This window comes from Heterocephalus glaber, unplaced genomic scaffold (genome assembly GCF_053883595.1).
Source record: "Heterocephalus glaber isolate CG9 unplaced genomic scaffold, H.glaber_assembly_v1.0 deba00001538, whole genome shotgun sequence".
NCBI lineage: Eukaryota > Metazoa > Chordata > Mammalia > Rodentia > Bathyergidae > Heterocephalus > Heterocephalus glaber.
In genome coordinates, this window is record NW_028258333.1 from 23,466,561 (window position 1) to 23,485,145 (window position 18,585).

Genomic DNA, 18,585 nt, shown 5'->3' on the forward strand with positions numbered 1-18,585 from the left:
TAAATAATCCCTGAATATGGTGATTTTACTCTTGGGGAGATTTAAAAGGATTTAGGGAGGAAAATAGAGAACTAGAAGAAGAGGAAGAGATTAGAAGTAAGGCTGGAGGACAAAGGAAGATCGTACAAACTTTGGGAAACTGATGAATAAGACAGGAGGGAAAGAGAGAAGGAAGAAATAAAAACAAGGACGAGGGCCAGGGATTTAGCTCAGTGGCTCCATGCCTGCCTCACAAGGGCAAAGTCCTGAGTTTGATTCCCTGGTACCCCAAAAAAAGAACAAAACAACAACTAAAAACTAGAAACCATGTTCAAACAATTAAGCAAAAACAAAACAAAACAAACACAAGAACCAGAAAAGAGGAAAAAGGAAAGAAAAGGAAAGAGAAGTCCAATTCAAGGCATGTTTCTGCTGTCAGTGGCAGACAACATGGACAGAGAGTCCAGAGCTTAACTGATTAATCCCAGCAAGCCAGCCATAGCTTTACAGTGGGGTAGTGGATAATCCCAGCAAGCCTTCACCTTTAGTTCCACCAACGTTCAGGCTGGTTTCTGCCTATGAGGCTGGAACCAGATTTTTTGAGCCTGCATCAATCCATGTGCCTCCTGTCAGCTTGAATTCAACTCCCTGCTGACTTGAACTACACTCTTTAACCTCCTGTTGACTTGAACTTGAGACCCTCACCAAGACACCAGGAACCACTACATGGAGTCAGCCTGTAGCTGTTCTGAGTTCTGAGCTCAGTTGGCCCTTCTCCAAAATGGCTACCAGCCAATCACCCTCTCCTGGGTGAAACCTGAACCCAAATAACTCACTAGCCACTGCAGTCTGCTGTATCCAGTGCTCTGTTCCACTGGTCCAATGCTCCATGGAAGCCTCTGGGGTTATGAGTAGTTGCAGTGCATCTGCAGATTTGACCCACCATTACCACACCATGAGTCTGGGCTCTGGGAGAAAGTGCTGCTTGCTATCTCCCTCCTCTTTGTTAGTCTCTCTATTTGCTCTCCCTGTGAACTTCAATTCTTTTTTTTTGGTACTGGGGCTCGAACTCGGGTCCTTGCACTTGCACAGCAGGTGGCAAAACCACTGAGCTAAATCCCTGGCCCCTGGACTTCAATTCTTGCTTCAGATCCTTCCTGGGTCCCAAGGACCCACTTCCTCCTTCTTCTCCTGTTCACACCACTATATTCCAGTTTCAGGACACTAAATCTTAAGAGAGGCTCTTTCTCTGCTGCTCACCACTCTGCCATCTTCCCAGAAGTCTCTCAGTGAGTTAAATATGGTTGTACAGAAATGCTATTGATTTTTTCTTATATCCTGTTACATTGCTGAATTTGGTTATAAATTGTAGAAGTCTTGTAGTGGAATATTTGGATCTTCTATGTAAAAGATCATGCCATCTGCAAGTAATGACAACTTGACGTCTTCCTTTCCTATACATATCTTTTTTAGTGCCTAAGTGCTCCCACTAATGTTTTGAGTACCATGTTGACCAGGATTGGACATACTTATTTTGTTCCTGATTTTAGAGGGAAAGCTGTCAGCTTTTCCTCAATTTTAGTATATGTACTGCTTAAGTGAGCACAACTTTTCCCCATTATACATGATGCTGGCAGTGTTTATCACAATTGGCTTTCATCGGGTTGAGATCAAGTTCTTCTATACCTATTTTCTTCAAGGTTTTTTAAAAAAATCATTAGTGAATGGTGGATTTTGTCAAAAGCTTTTTCTGCATCTATTGAGATGATCATATGTTTTTTGTCCTTGCTTCTGTTTATGTGGTGTATTGCATTTATTTATTTCCATATGTTGAACAATCTTAACATCTTTAGGAAGAAGCCAACTTGGTCTTTTGGATAATTTGCTACATTGTTTGCTAGTATCTTGTTGGGAACTTATGCATCTATGTTCTTTAAAGAGATTGGCCTGTAATTCTTTTTGATTGGATTAGTGTCTGGTTTTGGAATCAGTAATGCTAGCTTCCAGGAAAGGTTTTGGGAGTACTCCTTCCCTTTCTGTTTCATTAACGTTTGAGGAGTACAGTGGCATCTTGGTTCACGAATGCTTTGTTTGTGCACAGTTTGGTTCACAACCAGAAGAGTTTTGTTTTTGTTTATGAACTCTGCATGGGGTAATGAACATGACAATGGCCTTTCCCGCACAAACACAACTGTTGCCATATTTTCCAGAATCATGGCACAAAGCTTTTTTTTTTTTCCTTTTGGTACCAGAGATCGAATTCAGGACCTTGCACTTGCGAGGCAGGTGCAGCATCACTGAGCTGAATCCCTGGCCCTTTTCCAGAATCATGGAACGAATTAAGTTCATAAACCAAGGTACCACTGTATTGGCATTAGATCTATCCTGAAGTTCTTGTAGAATTCAGCAGTGAATCCATCATGTCCTGGGATTTTCTTAGTTGTTAGGTTTTTTATTGCTGCTTTAATTTCACTATTACTGGATTGTTCAGAGTTTTTATATCCTCTTGGTTCAGTTTTAGTCATTTGTATGTTTCTAAGAATCTATTTCTTCTGGATTGTCCAATTTATTGCAGTACAGGTTTTTGAGGTAGTTATTAAGTCTCCTGAACTTTGGTGGCATCTATTGTGATTTCATCTTTTTCATTTCTAATTATTTATTTGAATCTTTTTTTTGTTGTGGTGGTAAGATTGTCTAAGGGTTTATCTAGTTTCTTATTTCAAAGAACCAGCTATTTGATTCATTGATTCTTTGTATTTTTTGTCTCAATTTGATTTATACTCTGATATTTATAATTTCCTTCCTTGTACTGGCCTTGCTTTTGAGATGTTGTTTTTCTAGCATCTTGAGGTACATCACTAGGTTATTCATTTGTGCTTCTCTGTTTTTATGATGTGGACATTCACAGCTATAAACTTCCATTTGAGGAGTGCTTTCATTGTGTCCCATAGATTCTGGTATGTGATAATAGCATCATTTGATTCTAGTATCTAATTTCTTTTTTGATTTTTTTCTGTGACCCACTGATTATTGCTAGTGCAAGAGACTCCTGTAGTCTCTAGTCCCCACCTGCCCAGTGTGCAGTGCAAGGTTGAAGAAAAACTTAAGACAGAGTTAAAGAGAAAGTGTGAACTGGGATGGCCAATGCTCCTTCGGCAAAAGGCACTGGCCTGTCTCTTCCACCAAATTTTATTATTCATCAATCAGGGTAAAGGTGCATGTATAAGTGTGCAGTATGTGAAGTTACCATGGAAACTAACACAGGCAAAGCTTTAAAGAGAAGTCAAAGCATTTTAAAATTAGAAGCAAGATAGACAGGGCCGGGGATTTAGCTCAGTGGTTCTGCTGCCTGTGTTGCAAGCCAAGGTGCCAAGTTCAATCCCCGGTACAAAAAAAAAAAAAGAAGCAAGATAGACAAAATACATGGTTGTAATTAGAGCATTGTCCTTCAAACTATGAAGGCACTAATTGTGGGAATGGAGTTTGGGTGCCATTACTCTGACCACAGCTACAGATGTTATCTCGTATTAGCCCCACATCTTCATAGGTCATTACTATAGTGTCAGTTGTGGTCGTCAGTGGAGGTCATATTAACCTGCACGCTACTGCAGTGCTCATGAGATACTTCTGAGTCACATAGCTTCAGTCAGATTTGCTTCTTAAAGTAAGCCAATTGAAGGATATAACTCTTTGCAACCTGCACCGCTTACAGCATGTTCAATATTGTGGAGTCTGGCAGTTAGGGCTTGTGTCTAGATGTTCCCTCAAAGCTTCATGTAGTCATAGGTGGGGCTTTTCAGGGGTGGTTGGATCTAGTGTGTGAGATTACTAAATTAATCCACTGATTGGTTTGGCATAGTTCTGGGTGTGAGTGCTACCTGCCCTAAGGGTGTGTAGCCTGGATAAGATTTAAGGGACAGAAAGAGGGTCCCTTAACCCTACTTATTCCCTGCTGCTTGCTACCTACCTGGTCTGTGATGTCCCTCTTACCATGCCACCCTGCCTTGGAGCCAGCCGATTATGGACTGAAACTTTACAAACTGTGAGACAAAATAAACTTTTCCTCCTTTAACTTTGGGTATTGTCAACAAGCAAAGTAAGACAGTTATTCAAAAGTGTATTGTTTAATTTCCATGTGTTTGCGTAATTTCTATAGGTTCTTTTGCCACTGACTTCTTGTTTCATTGCACTACAATCTGACAATATATATGGGATGTTTGGTTCTTTTTGTATTTATTTAAGCAAGCTTTTTCAGCTCGTACATTTTGGAGAAAGGTACACATGCTGCTGAAAAGTATGCATTTTTTGTTGGGTAGAACATGCTGTAGGTATCTATTAAGTCCATTTGTTCAAAGGTTTGTTTCATCTCTCATATTCCTTTGTTGGTATATTGTCTAATTGATCTATTTGTGACAGAGGGGACTGAGATTTCCCCTCTACAATTGTGTGGATGTTTATCTGATCTTTAATATCCAGTAATGTTTCTTTTATTAAGTTGGGGACATCAGTGTTCTGTACACATATATCTGTAATTGTTATCTCTTCTCATTGAATTATTCCCTTAGCCAATTACTTCATTATATATTAAACATCATGTTGTTCACGGAAGGCATATCAAAACATGTTGTACACCTTAAAAATTATCTCAAAAATTGTTTTGAGTGCAGGCCCAGAAACTAACAGAACTCTGTGTTATGGTTTTTACCAAGTTAAGATGAACCTTCTAGAGTCAGGAAACATATTCTCAATCTTTCCCACCCAATGCATCCATCGTTATTTTTTTCCCCAAATGCTATCAGGTTAAAGGTTAGAAGATGGGAGATCTTCTGGGCTACAGGGAACTTGGCTTATTTAATATTAGTATAAGGGCCGGGGATTTAGCTCAGTGGTTCCACAGCCTGCCTCGCAAGTGCAAGGTCCTGAGTTCAATCCCCAGTACCAAAAAAAAAAAAAAAGAAAAAAAGAAGGCCATAGACAGTACCCAACCCAAACTAATGGGTGTGGTTGTTTGCCAATAATATTAGTATAAAGTGGCTGATTCTTCTTCACAAGCCCTGCACAAGTGAATTTAAGGGTATATTTTAAAATAGAGTTAATTTCCAAGTTTCTCAGGTGAGACTGATTTTCTTCTCAATTAGAGGAGAATTTTTGTCCTATCAGGTTCATCATGTTTCTCAAAACACAGACGGTAGTAAAGGAGGAGGCAAGATATAAGATTTTTATTATATGCAAATTAGGCTTGAAAGGTATTCATTATTAGTAGTAGTAGTAGTATTTTTGGTACCAGGGATTGAACTCAGGACCTTGCGCTTTTGAGGCACAGGCCGGAATCACTGAGCTAAATCCCCCACCAGTATTTATTATTTTTAAAATTATGCCAAAGATACAGCTGGGTAATGGGTGCACATGTCTGTAATCCCAGCACTGGGGAGGCCCAGGCAAGAGGATCGGTTTGAGTCCAAGATCAGTGTGAACTACACAGTGACACTCTGTCTCAAAAAACAAAACAAAACAAAAATTATGCCAAAGACAAATCAAGTGCAAAAACATAATACATGTATAGTTAAACAAACCTTTCCCTGTGAAGACAAAATGATTGAGAAATTTTATTTTCCCTTTTGAAAGGGCTGATCTAGATAATAATATGGCTGCAGGTGGTAAATTCACATTGCTCCCTTCAAGTCTTTCAGAACCATATTAAGGAAGGGCTGGCTGGTGCCTTGACACAGGTTGATATCCAGGTCTTACAAGTCAAGGGCCCACTGGACAGACAGGCTCTTGTCCTCCACACCAGCCACCATGTCTTCAATAGCATTCCAGTCAAGCTTGCTGAGGATGCTGCCGGTGCTCTCAGACACGTTGTCTGTGCCACCCACCCCAAAAGGAGGCTCAAGCTCTTCTTCAGTTGGTGACAAGTCCTATGGAATTGAGAAGATAATCAGTCATGGTCCTAGGGTGCCAGCCATCAAAGGGCTGAAGGAAATATGAAGGGAACCCGGGCTGTGGTCCCTCAGCACATCATGGTTGAGAGTGAGCTGAGTATCACTTGCACAGGTGCTGGTACCATATCTGAAGGGTGGGGAGGATGGACTTTGACAGCTCTGGTGCAATGATCTGCTTTTCTATTTCTGTTGTTTTTAATTTAAAAAGATACAAAGCCAAGGAGAATTATGAAAAACAAATGCTGGAGTACTAAGCCAAAAGAATGGAATTAGTATCTCAAACTCACCTAACAATCAAGAACAAGCAATGAAGAACACAGAGCAATCATTACACAAACTGAAGTTCAGAGCAACTTTTACCCGTGGAAGAGAATTGTGACTCTCATGGAGGATCTTGTGGATTTCTTCAGGTAAGGTCCAAGGGCTCACCACCATCTCCTCTCTCTCATACTCCATACACACCTCCTTTGTTGGGCCTGCAAGGCCAGCATGCCTGTGGTTTTTTGTATGCTGCAGACTGCTACCTGGAGCATTACAGCCTTTCAAAGGAAAGGACAAAACATACACTAGGGCTGACTGATTCAGTAATTCACTTGTGAATTTACTGTCAAAGCCAAGGCAGACACTTTTTACCTAATACAAATATTCCTTGTTTAACAACTTACCTGTTTAATGACTGTTCAGATTTACAACTGGTGTAGGCTGTTTGGACTTTTGACCCACTGCTCAGACTTGCTGCAGGAATATCAGTGGCAGTGCGGGATCATGGTGGCTTCTACTTCTGTACTGTAATGTACATACTATATATAGCTCCTCATTTTTATTTATTTAGGTTTTCTTTGAGATAGGGTCTCACTATGTAATTCAGACTGGCCTTGAACTCACTATGTAGCCTATGCTGGCCTCAAACTCATGGCGATCTTTCTGCCTCAGCCTCCCAAGTGCTGGGATTACAGTGTGCACCACCACATCTGGCTCTACAACTCCCAATTTAGCAACTAGTTCATTAAACGATCTAGTATGTAGCAGAAACAGAACTCAGTTGTTAAATGAGGAATGTCTGTATTTGAATCACAAGGTCTGGATATGTATGGTTCGCTTCACTATTGAGTTCTAATTCTTGTCCTGTCAGTATGTGATATAAATTTAATTCTGGCCGCCTCTTTTGATCTGAAAAATAATAGTGATTAATCTCTAGCATAGAAAAGTCTAGGGAGGAGAGGCCTCAGACACAACTGGGGAGATAATGAGTGTTGTGGACGCGTCCCAGGTGCTTCCTTAGGCATCTTCACCCAGGCTTCCGCTCAGAACTTGCCTTTGGGCCCAGGTGTCAGGGTAAGCACAGTGACAACACTTTATCACCTTCTTCCTCCTTTCCACACACATCAGTATTTGTTAAAAAGAAACTTTCATCCTAACTGGTGCCTGAGAACAGCTTAGCAAACCCATCAATTAACAGGGCTTCTCTCCATCAGGCCACAGAAGAGCTTGGCCTACCTAACACATTTAGTGTTCTCATCTAACGCGACAGCACATTTTACCCCCTTTCAAGGTGATTTCCTAAAGAGACACCTAAGGCTTGAGGTGAATCAGGAAGTAAACACAGGTCCCCCTGGGCAGTCATGCTTGGGATAGAGCAGTGCTGGTGAACCTGTGGCACGCATGCCGCAGCAGGCTGTTTGTATCACTGAAAGCTCCAAGAGGCTCATCATTACTGGCATGGAGTTAAGTGTTCTATAGCTGTATTATGTTTATTGTTCTAAGCAGATGTGAAGGTCTCTTCTCAAAGCCTTGGGGTCCTCAGCTATAAAATGGCGATAATGCAGTAGTTGTTACTTACCAAGGTTATTCTGCAGATCTGCACTGTTACAGTTTGTATTTTGTAGGTGAGAAAACTGAAGCTGACATAAATGGGGTCAGAAATTTGCCCAAGGTTACAGAATCAGCAATGAACTAACTAGAACTTCAGATAAGCTAACTCCAAAGCCTCTTTTCTGAAGTACTGTACTACAAAAACCATACTCTTCATTCTGAAACCTGTATTTGAAACTTCCAATAGTGATGTATAATTGTTCAAAACTTAGTATTAACTGTAAGAACCTTCTATTCTTTCTTTATCCCTTACCTTTCCGGATGGTAACTGGAGACTGTACAGCTTTCCTTACTGCTGTTTTGGTTCCACCCACTCTTTTCTGGATGGTGAAAGTGGCAGTTCCTAGAAGCAGACATGACTGTTTAGCCTCCCATCTGTAGCCATTTTTTTTTCTTTTCTTGGTACTGGGGACGGAACTCAGGACCTTATGCTTGTGAGCCAGGTGCAGAGCCACTGAGCTAAATCCGGTCCATGCAGCCATGCTTCTTCGTGTTTTATCCTCTAAGTTCTTTGAGAACAGAAACTAAATCTTCCAATCAGCTCTGAATCCACTCACCAAACCCTGCTCAGAGTAACAGCCTGGTAAGTGGTGCTTGACGTGGACCAAGAAAGCAAAATAAAAGTGCAGACAAAAGAAGAGGGCTCAAAGAGCTCTACTTTGAGATTTGGTGTGCTTAGAATGTAACTGTGGCCCCTTCTCAAATGGCAAATGTATTTTGATAATATCTCTGGCAGCTGAGAAAGCCAGGGACAAGTTAAGCCCAAGGTTTAGCGGTAAACACCTAGATAAAATGCAAGTTAATTTCCACCAAGAGAATGATTAAGGTTTCTTTCTGTCCATTTTGCAGTGCAGGGGACCAAACAGAGGGTGGCAGCCTTGCTAGCCAAGTGTTCTACCACCAAGCTACACCCCTGATTAAGTCTTAAATTTAATCTTTCCAAGCAATTGCAAAATGTTTTGCTTACAATCCTCAACAACTCTCTGAGGTAGGTTTTATTTACTTATTCATTTTTAGATTCTGGCTCTTGCTATGTTATCCAGGCTGGCCTTGAATTCCTAAAAGAAAGAGATCATCTTGCCTCAGCCTGCCCAGTGGCGGGGACTAGAGGTATGCACCACCACACCAAGAGGGGTAAGTTTTAAGTAATTACCTAAGAATATCTAAGGGCAAAAATTAGGCAGCAGAGCTGGGGTGTGAACCTAAGTCTAGGTGACTCTAAAAACCTAGTCCTTTCTTGAAACTAAGTGACAAGTTAGGTAAGATAATAGCCAGGCACATGATAGTGTTGTCTGACGTGGCATAAATGCTATAATACCCACCTATTAATATCCTTGAACAATAATTTGTTCATATACAGCTATTTGGAGACAAAAAAAGCCAAAAAGTCATCTTTTCAACTTATCCAATTTTTCAAGTATTTAATTTGTTCAATGTGGGGGTAATGTAGGGATGAGGAAGACAGTGTTGGTATACTGTGGGAATTTAGTCTAGTGGGGGTGCAAAAAGTTTACAAGCAACTAGAACACAAGACATTGTTGTGCTCCAAGAGGGGTATAAACATGTGAATAAGGGCTCACAGGACAGAAAAATAACTATTTTAGTTACCATTTATCTCTAGTTTTCACAACAAACATGTATTAGCCTCAACCCAGAAATGACAATGGTGAATTTAAAACTGAATATATCAAGCTCAAAGAACGAAAGAATTGAGATCAGGGATGTCTTCAAAGACACAGAAATGACACTTATTCATAAATCCTAGAATTTCACCTAAGAGTGGGAGTACAGCAGCATGGTGTGTGGTTGGTTGGTAAATGAGTGTAAGGCAGCCCTGGTGACATGGGGAGAGGAGGCAGAGGAAGCTGCAAGAGCTGTTGGAGGATGGCGTGAAGGCCAGACAGAAGGTCTGGACTGGCTGTGGGCTTCCAGGGCTGCAGCAACACACTCATCCACACGGTCCAGGAGAGCAGGGGGACAGGCAGAGGGTGGCTCAGGCAGCCGCAGGCAGAGTGCAAGGTGACGACTAAGGCCTGGCCATGGGACAGACACAAGAGGGAGACACACTTCCATGTAATCCAAGACTTTCTCATCAGTTATTACGAAACCAAGATTCAGGGCTTTAAAACTTGGCCAATGTGGGGGAATTTCTTTATTTAATTTTGGCAAATATATCATGTGAAAAAAAATTGTTTAAAGAGAGCATGGTTCATTATTTTGAAATTCTAGTTTAAAAAGAGTAGTATTTTCTTGCTGAAATTTGACAATCAAAAGATTGTCAAGAGTTAGGGCCAGGGATTTAGCTCAGTGGTGGGGCCACCTGCCTCCCAAGCACAAGGTCCCGAGTTCGATCCCTGGAACAACAACAACAACAACAAAAGCAACAGTTAAATTTTATCAAAAGGATTGGAATTTAGGGAATTTCTATATTCTGAATTGAGTTAGCATATCATTCTTTGTTTTTGGGTACCAGGGATTGAACTCGGGTCCTTGTGCTTGCAAGGCAGGCGGCAGAACCACTGAGCTAATTCCCTGGCCCTGAGTCAGCATACTGAGGTATAGGTTCTAAAGTGTATAGATTCTAGACCCAGACTGGGATTAAATTTTTGCTTTACCACTTCTGAGCAGTTGTTATGTAACCTTTCTCTGTCTTGGTTTCCTCATCTTTAAAATGAGAACATAATAGTATCCATGTCACAGAGTTGTAATTAAGAGCATAAACAGAACTTGGCACGTAAGTTAGTTACTAGAATTTTTCTTTCTTTTTTTTTTTTGGTACTGGGGATTGAACTCGGTACCTTGTGATTGTGAGGCAGGCACCAGAACCACTGAGCTAAATCCCTGGCCCAGTTACTAGAATTTTCAACATTATACATTTTTAGTACATTATTATCTACTGTTGTACATTTTAGTGTACAGGCATTCTACACCTGTGTTCTACTATAGTAATCAGAACCCAAGCAGAGTAAAATTAATTAAGAAAAGCTAGCAATAGGGCTGGGGATTTAGCTCAGTGGTTCTCGCACCTGCTGCATAAGTGCAAGGTCTTGAGTTTGATCCCCAGTATCAAAAAAAAAGAAGAGCCAGCTATAAATAACAGATAAATCTTCAAATGTGGAAAAGGATGCCTACATCTTTATCAGACACAAAAAAAGAGGAAGATTCCCCAATAACTTACAACTAATTCCTGTTCAAATTCCATTACAAAAAGGCAATTAGTTAAAAAATATTCACAGGGCCTTCCTTATTTCAAAGCAAAAGAACAGTATCATGATATAGCAAAGTCTTTCACCAATCCCTTACGTTCTGTTGAAATCAGAATCCTTTTTTACTATGATTTGTAGCTTTTACTAATAAAACCACAACATTAGAGACAAGAAGGGACAGGTAGTGATCACACTAGATAAAAGAGCTTTAAATGGGGAAGGGAAGAAAGGATGAAGGGAAGAGAGCAGAATGGGAAAAAAGAAGAATTAAGACATATTATGTACAGGCATAAATTCCTTATGATGAATGTGATCATTACACATGACAAATATGTACTAATAAAAATCCCCACCCCACAAAGAGCTTTAAGCCTTACCATGTGGCTGAGGTGAGCCCTGAGGTTGTCCAAGAGGTTTCCTTGTATGGGTATAACTTGATTTGGATACATATCTGACTTTTCCAGGTCGATTTATTGGAAAATTGTGCCCATGCTGATTCTCTCTGAAGCAGAAATTACACTATTATTATATCCCAAGAATGTCATAGTGATAAAATTTAGTATTTCAAAAAGCCCAAATTATAGCCCAGATTAATATGTTCACTTAACACTGCTTATTCTATACCTCAGTATTACATTTAATGTTGCTAACCCACAACAAATAATTATTTGTCATTCATATCTCAAATAATTCATTTTTTCAAAGGTTGTTTTTAGTTATCTCTCTACCCATTTCAAATGTACTTAATCACTTGCTTCATTCTGAAAAAGATTCAAAGGGAACTTTTGGTATTTTGAGTAAACGCCATACCAGCCACACAGGTGAACTGATTATATCTGAATCGGTATCGGTAGCATTTCTTATAGCCTCATAAGTTATGTGATTATGTTTATAATTCTAATCTTTACTTTATTAAAGGTGGTAATTTTTAACAAAATGTGGTCAATTCATGCTCATAACATAGATCATCCACAGACCTAACTGTGCATTATTTGTTTGCCATTTATAGGAAACTGTACAACTGGATACTACTTCTGCCTGATGGACTTATATCCAAACATTAATTTAAGGTGAAATATACAACAGTGCCAAAAGTGGATGAGGCAGGGCAGGGCGGGGGGCAGCAGGAGAAATGGCCAATTGGTAAGGGCTGACTGTTCTGCTAGAGTGAAGACCACGGGTGAAGAAACAGGATGTAGTTAGGAGGAAATAATAGAAGCAAATCTTAACAGAAATTGTTATAGCTTATCTACATGTCCCCTCAAAACCTCATGGGCTCACAGGTGGGTGCTTTTTGGAGGTGGCTGTATCTAAGCTGAGAACTTCGATTATGGGTGCATGATCACTTGATCACTAAATTAGCCCACTGATTGGTTTAGCATAGTTTGGGGTGTGGGTAACACCACCCAAAATGCTTGTAGCCTGGATGAGATAAAAAGGAAAGGGTGGCTTTTTCCTGCTTCACTTTGCTGTTTGCTGCTATTGCTCTCTGCCTGCCCTGCCATGGACTGTTTCTCCTCTACCATTCCCCTCTGCCATGCCACCCTACCCTGGAGCCTGCCAACTGTGGACTGAAACCTCTACAAACTTTGAGCTAAAATAACATTTCCTTTTTTTTTTTTTTTTGGTACCGGGAATAAAAAATCTCCTCCTTTAGCTTTGGGTGTTGGGTATTTTGTCTCAGTATTGAGAAAAGTAACTAAGACAGACACTGAAGAAAAAATGACTGAACAGATATAAAATTTTGTACTTCAGGTGTCCTGAAGTGCTTTGTTATAGTACAGTCAGATATGCCATACCATTTTGCCTTTTCCCTTCTTGATTTTATAAATTTATAAAGCCCTCATAATTATAGGGCTATGTCTTTTCTTCATTTTGTCATCACAACTGTAAGCAAGGTAGACGCAAAACACCGAACTTGGGTCACAAAAGCCTCATCAGGGCTGTCATTATTTTGCCAAATGACATGCCTAACTTTCTTTGTCTTACCACCTTGGAGAAGGGCAGCGGTGCTGTCCACAATGCTGAGCAATGGTGGGTTTGTTAGACAATGGTTTCTGTGCAGTTTCAGGGAATTGTGCTGACTCTGACAGCAGTTCATTCATCAGACTGTATGCTTGTGAGATTCGCCGACTATAGTGGTTAGAGAGTAGCAATCTTTAGAAAAAGAAATTAATGAAATAATTAAACATCAATTTATTCAGTCACTTTCACTTCATATTTCTAGAGGTGTGGACACAGTACTTTTGCTTTTTTCAATGCTCTTTAAGTCCTTTTGTTCATCAGATTTCTGAAAACCATTATGCAGTATAGTATATTGTGAAAGAAGACTATGGTATGGCATTGGGGTATTTCCCCAATGCACATACTTACCTGGGTTAGGAAAGGGAGAACTGCAGAAATAGGTCATAAAAACTGGATGGCACAAATAATATTTTTAAGCAAATTCTGAAAAAGGCTAACAATAATATCTCCCATAATTTTCTGTTTATTGAACAGAGAAACTGCTGTAAACAGTGCAATTCTGAAGGCACAGTCTATGCCCAGGGCGAGAGAGGTAGAGAGAATGCCCAAGGCACAGCTACCGAGCTTACCTGTCTTTTTCTTGCTTCATCTTCTGTTGCAGCCTGATTTCCCTTGAAGTCATGTAAAACTGCAAAAGAAATATCTAGTTAATTCATTACTGTTCAGTCCAAATAATTAAACCATTAGATACAATTCAATTATTTAGGAAATAGTATAAAACAGTGTCATATTTGATAAAGCTTTCTATGTTTATACAAAATATGAAAATGTTAATTAAATCACACAATTAACGTAATATACAAGTTAATAAATGAAATATAAAATGTATTTTAGTAGTTAATATATTATGTTAAAAGGGGAGAAACTTACTAAGCTGCACATAAAATGGAAAATAACATTTTCAGGGATGAAGACATCTAAAGCTTGTAAACAATCATGTGATTAATCCCATTAACATCTTGGCTGAAAAAGCAGAAATAACATTTAAAATAATCATTTTAATACTGTAAAATGTTTACCAAAAGCCTATTGTAGTGAGTTCACTGTGACTTGTAAATTCAGTGAGTGGTACCTTGGTTCATAAATGCTTTTATTTGCAAATAATTTGGTTCGCAAACAGAAGCATTTAGCAAAATTTTCTTTTTGTTTTGTTTTCAAACTCTGCATCAGGTAACAAACACGACATGGCCATCTTTTCCAGAACTGTAGAATAAATTAAGTTCGTGAACTGAGGTACAACTGTATTTCAAATTATATGTACCAGGAAGGAAAACTAACAAATGTCAATTATTTGTGGAACATTAAGAATTACTGTTGGGGCTGGGGATTTAGCTCAGTGGTGTTGCCGCCTGCCTGCCTTGCAAGCACAAGGTCCTGAGTTCAATCCCCGGTACAAAAAAAAAAAGAATTACTGTTGTAGGGCTGGAGATGTAGCTCAGTGACAGAGCACTTGCCTTACAAGTTCAAGGCCTTCGGTTTAACCTCCTTCACCACAACAAAAAACAGAAAGAAAAGAAGGAAGGAAGAAAGGCAGGGAGGGAGGGAGGAGGGAATTACTGTTCTGAGTTGCATGCGTCTTTTCATACATAATTATGTTTGTAAAAAGGGGCATCCAAAAGTAAATTCACTTTCTGAAGGTGCTAAAGAGAAATAGTCTGCAACAAACTAAAGATCTTGCTGATTTCAAAGAAATTCAAGTGAACATTTTAATCACATTAACCCCTCATTAATCCCAAACCTTCACCCCAGTAGATGCTAAAAATAAAGAAACAAGTATTTATGATATTGAGCATGACATATCACAGGGCCTATGAACCAAAAAGCTCTTATGACCTTGTTAACTTATTTTAAATTTGGACACAATTCTAACCATCTTGGGTATTCACTTGGCTGACAGGGAAGGTAGTATTAGACCTCACCCCTCATGGGCCAGGGGAACACACACTCATTCACACACATGCATACGGGCGGGCACATAAACACACTTTAACATTCTGCTCATGTACCTCAGGTAGTTCTGAGGGTCCCTATCTTGTCTGCTGAGGTTATCAAAAAATGTTAACACCAACACGCTCTTTTGCAAGACCGTTTTAAGTAAATTACACATTTTATTTATTTATTTATTTTTTGGTACCGGAGATTGAACTCAGGACCTTGTGCTTGCGAGGCAGGTGGCGAAACCACTGAGCTAAATCCCCAGCCCTGTAAATTACATATTTTAAATAAAAGTTCACCTACTGCATCATGTGGAGCTTAAACAGGACAACCTTACCTGGAAAATTCACTTATAGAATGTTCTCCTACAAATGCTTTAAAAATCAAGTACCATTATATTTCACTTTATTTCAGATTACAAAGTAAGAGGGTGCAGGTATCTTATAGACAGAAAATCAAGTTTTAAAAATGTTTTTATTAGACACACAGTCAGGTGTTCATTCATTTTGCCACTGACTCTCATTGAAAATTAAATAACTGGTCTCTCAATCTCTCAACCTCCTTATTTGGTTAAAATGCTACAACCAGAATTAGCCAGAGGGAAACAAGAAATTTAAGATCCTTCCGTAAAGACAGTGTGCACAATATCCTGCTACATGGTTAAGATGATTTCTTAACCTTTCCTGACTTACAAAAAATGGTGACTGTTCCATCTTCCAATAAAAAAGGCATTCAAGTTATGTTAAACTTTTCCTGAGTACTGGCCAGGAAAAATTATACATAGCCCATGACAATTCCATCCCCCAGGACACCACAGACTTACTGGATTGCCTCTGGGGCAGAAAGGACTGTGTTCTTGCCCTCTCTTTTCTGCCAGCTGATTTAAATATTCTGCCATTCTTTCTTTTCTTTTTCTTTTCATCCAAACTCGAATTTCTCTTCTCTCTTTCTCAGTTCTTTGTGGACATCTGCCAGAAGAACGTGGAATCCTGAAAAATTTAACATGTACGGCATCATTTGCTTTTAAATTTGTGATGCAGATAAGTATCAGAACTAAAACTATTTATTTGGAAAGATTTTGTCCCATCTTGAAAGGTGAATACACTTATACTCTCTAGTCAATTTGCTCCCCATCTGTTCCCTGAACTCCAAAGAAAATGGTCTCAGAAGGGCCACTAACAAGTTCTCTGCAAAATTTGCTTCAAATTCTTTCCCTCTTTAAACTCTTACCTTTTTTACCTTTTCTTAACTCTTAAAACACTATACAGCCTCGTACATTGGTTCCCTTTTCTGTTCATGACTTCAAGTATTAATATGGTCTGTTTTGAACTTGCTTATTTATGATCTACTCCATGGACTATCTCAATCACTCCAAAAACTTACACACACAGGTGACTTCTGAGCTGTTCTGGCTCTACCCCCACCTTTAGACCCATGTCACACTTCCCTCCGACCGGCTGAGTTAATGACTAACCAGGCAGGAATGCTGTGACTGGCCTATTTCTGCAAACTCTGTGGATGATACTGGCTTGAGGCCTTATCATCAACCTGGATGAAATGTTCTTAGAGCTATGCTGCATTCTGAGACCCTGTCTCCCTCTTTGCTTCCTTTTTTTCTCACAGCCATGTGCCCAACAAATCTCCTGCCCATCAATCTCATCTTGGCTTCTGCTTCTCGGGGGTCCAAACTAATGCAAGTGGCACTACTGGTAAACTGGGAAAATGGGTGCTTGGAGATGGGCCCTGGGGGCAGACGCTCAACCAGAGTGTGAAGAAGACACCATGTCAGATGGGTCACAGACACACACAGTGTGCTTTATTCTGAACACTTACTGTCGTTCTCAGAGTCTGGATCGTAGAACATGCCAGGAAGTACCTCAATAAAACCACCAAGAATCTAATATGCTTGCCTGGTGGACATTTCACATGTGTTGTCACAACTTGTTACTAAAAGTTGGGTGTGTCCTTCTATTCTGGGAACCCTGTGCCTAGTTTCCCCTGGAACTTATCCCAGTGAACCTTTTCCCTTTGCTGATTTTGTTTGTTTGTTTTTGGTACTGGGGATCAAACTCAGGACCTTGCGCTTTCACAGCAGGCGCCGAAACCACTGAGCTAAATCCCCGGCCCCCATTTGCTGATTTTGCTTTGAATCCTTTTGGTGGAATAAATTATGGCCATAAACATGACTACAGTATATGCCACATTTTGTGAGCCCTCCTAGCACAATGCTGCCCCTAGCAGTGATCTTGGGGATCTCCCAGCACAAAGTCAGATCCACATCAGGACCGCAGTCTGATAGCTGGTCCCCATCTTGTATGGCTCCCTCCCTTTCCCTTCACAGGTATTTCTCTAAATAAATCTCTTGTTCATCTAAATCACATCCTGGCATCAGCTTCTCAAAGGACTTAAAGCTGATGTATTACCAACTGAATACTCTCCTGGTACCTTGTATCTTAAACCATATTCTTCAACTTGCTAAAGAAATCACCATCAATTCAGTCATCCAAAAAAATCTATCACTCTCACCTTCTGACAGACTGCAGTGTTTTCTTGGCCCTGTGACCTGCACTCTCCACAGGAGTACCTCATCCCCAGACTCCGGAAGTAAAGTCTTCTTACTGATGCCCAGTTCAGGCTGAGAGCCTTTGCTGACTCCCCTGTTGTCGACCAATGAGGCGAACTCAGCAAGTGCCCCTGGTCCCCAGACTCTCCCGTCCATGCACAAACTCTAGCCACATCTAAATCCTGCCCTCACCATCACTGTAACACTGCACAGGATACTCTGCCTGGAATATCGTTCCTTTCAGTTAGCAGCCATTAACAGACTAGAATTTTTCTTGATCCTTTGTGATACAGATCAAATTTCTGAACCAGTGAAGCTGCCTTCTCTGGCTTTCTTCTCATAGCACACTCATATAACTTGGTATTAACAGTTTATCTCCATTCAAGAGCAGAAACCAAATTTTATTTTTATTCTAATTCTTGACATTTCATAGACTACTGGTGAAATATTTATAACACAATCATTAACTTCAGGGAAAAAAAAGAACAACTAGGAGTTAACTAAGCGTACTAGTTTAGAAAGTTAGGATTTACATGGCCTTAAGACAAGGTCATAACACAGCAGATAGTTCCACTAAATTAATAGAAATAGTCTTTCTTTTGACTTTTCTTGGTGCAGTATTTTCAGGTAATGGCCCTGTAACTAATTATAGTACACTGCATTTTCACTGAGGCAGTAGTAAGTACAACTGAAGTAGGAAATAGATAAATCCCGTAGGTTGATTATTTTATATAAGCAAACCAAGAGGTAGATAAATTTCAGGGAAGTATGATTAGAAGAGTCAGCCTGCATTCTCTCTATACAGGAAGAGTTGTAAAGAGAAAAATTTTAATGTAATGGTCCACACCAAGGCTATTAAAAATATATCCTAGGGCCGGGGATTTAGCTCAGTGGTTCTGTTGCCTACCCGCAAGCGCAAGGACCCGAGTTCGGTCCTTGGTACCTAAATAAATAAATGAATAAATATATCCTAAGGGTAAATATTTAGGATAAAGTACCATGAGCTAAAAAAAAATTTTTTGGGGGGTACCAGGGATCAAACTCTGGACCTTGCACTTGCAAG

The 18,585-nt window shown here is 39.9% G+C and overlaps 1 protein-coding gene across 7 annotated transcripts in view; it reads right to left on the reverse strand.

Annotated features, from left to right (window-relative positions):
- Positions 1 to 5,171: 5,171 nt before the first annotated feature.
- Positions 5,172 to 18,585, reverse strand: part of Cplane1 (ciliogenesis and planar polarity effector complex subunit 1) — a 111,128-nt gene continuing 97,714 nt past the window's right edge. For 2 of the 7 annotated variants that reach the window (XM_087189304.1, XM_087189303.1), the window contains 7 exons: positions 15,783 to 15,948; positions 13,594 to 13,652; positions 12,992 to 13,156; positions 11,377 to 11,501; positions 8,047 to 8,136; positions 6,282 to 6,460; positions 5,172 to 5,897 (listed from right to left, as the gene is read on the reverse strand). In XM_087189304.1, coding sequence (XP_087045430.1) covers positions 5,724 to 5,897; positions 6,282 to 6,460; positions 8,047 to 8,136; positions 11,377 to 11,501; positions 12,992 to 13,156; positions 13,594 to 13,652; positions 15,783 to 15,948 — 958 coding nt within the window. In that variant the 3' untranslated portion in view covers positions 5,172 to 5,723. Of the gene's footprint in view, positions 5,898 to 6,281; positions 6,708 to 8,046; positions 8,137 to 11,376; positions 11,502 to 12,988; positions 13,157 to 13,593; positions 13,653 to 13,894; positions 13,988 to 15,782; positions 15,949 to 18,585 lie in introns of those variants that run through there. The other 5 variants (XR_015442243.1, XR_015442242.1, XR_015442240.1 and 2 more) reach the window with 4 other exon arrangements.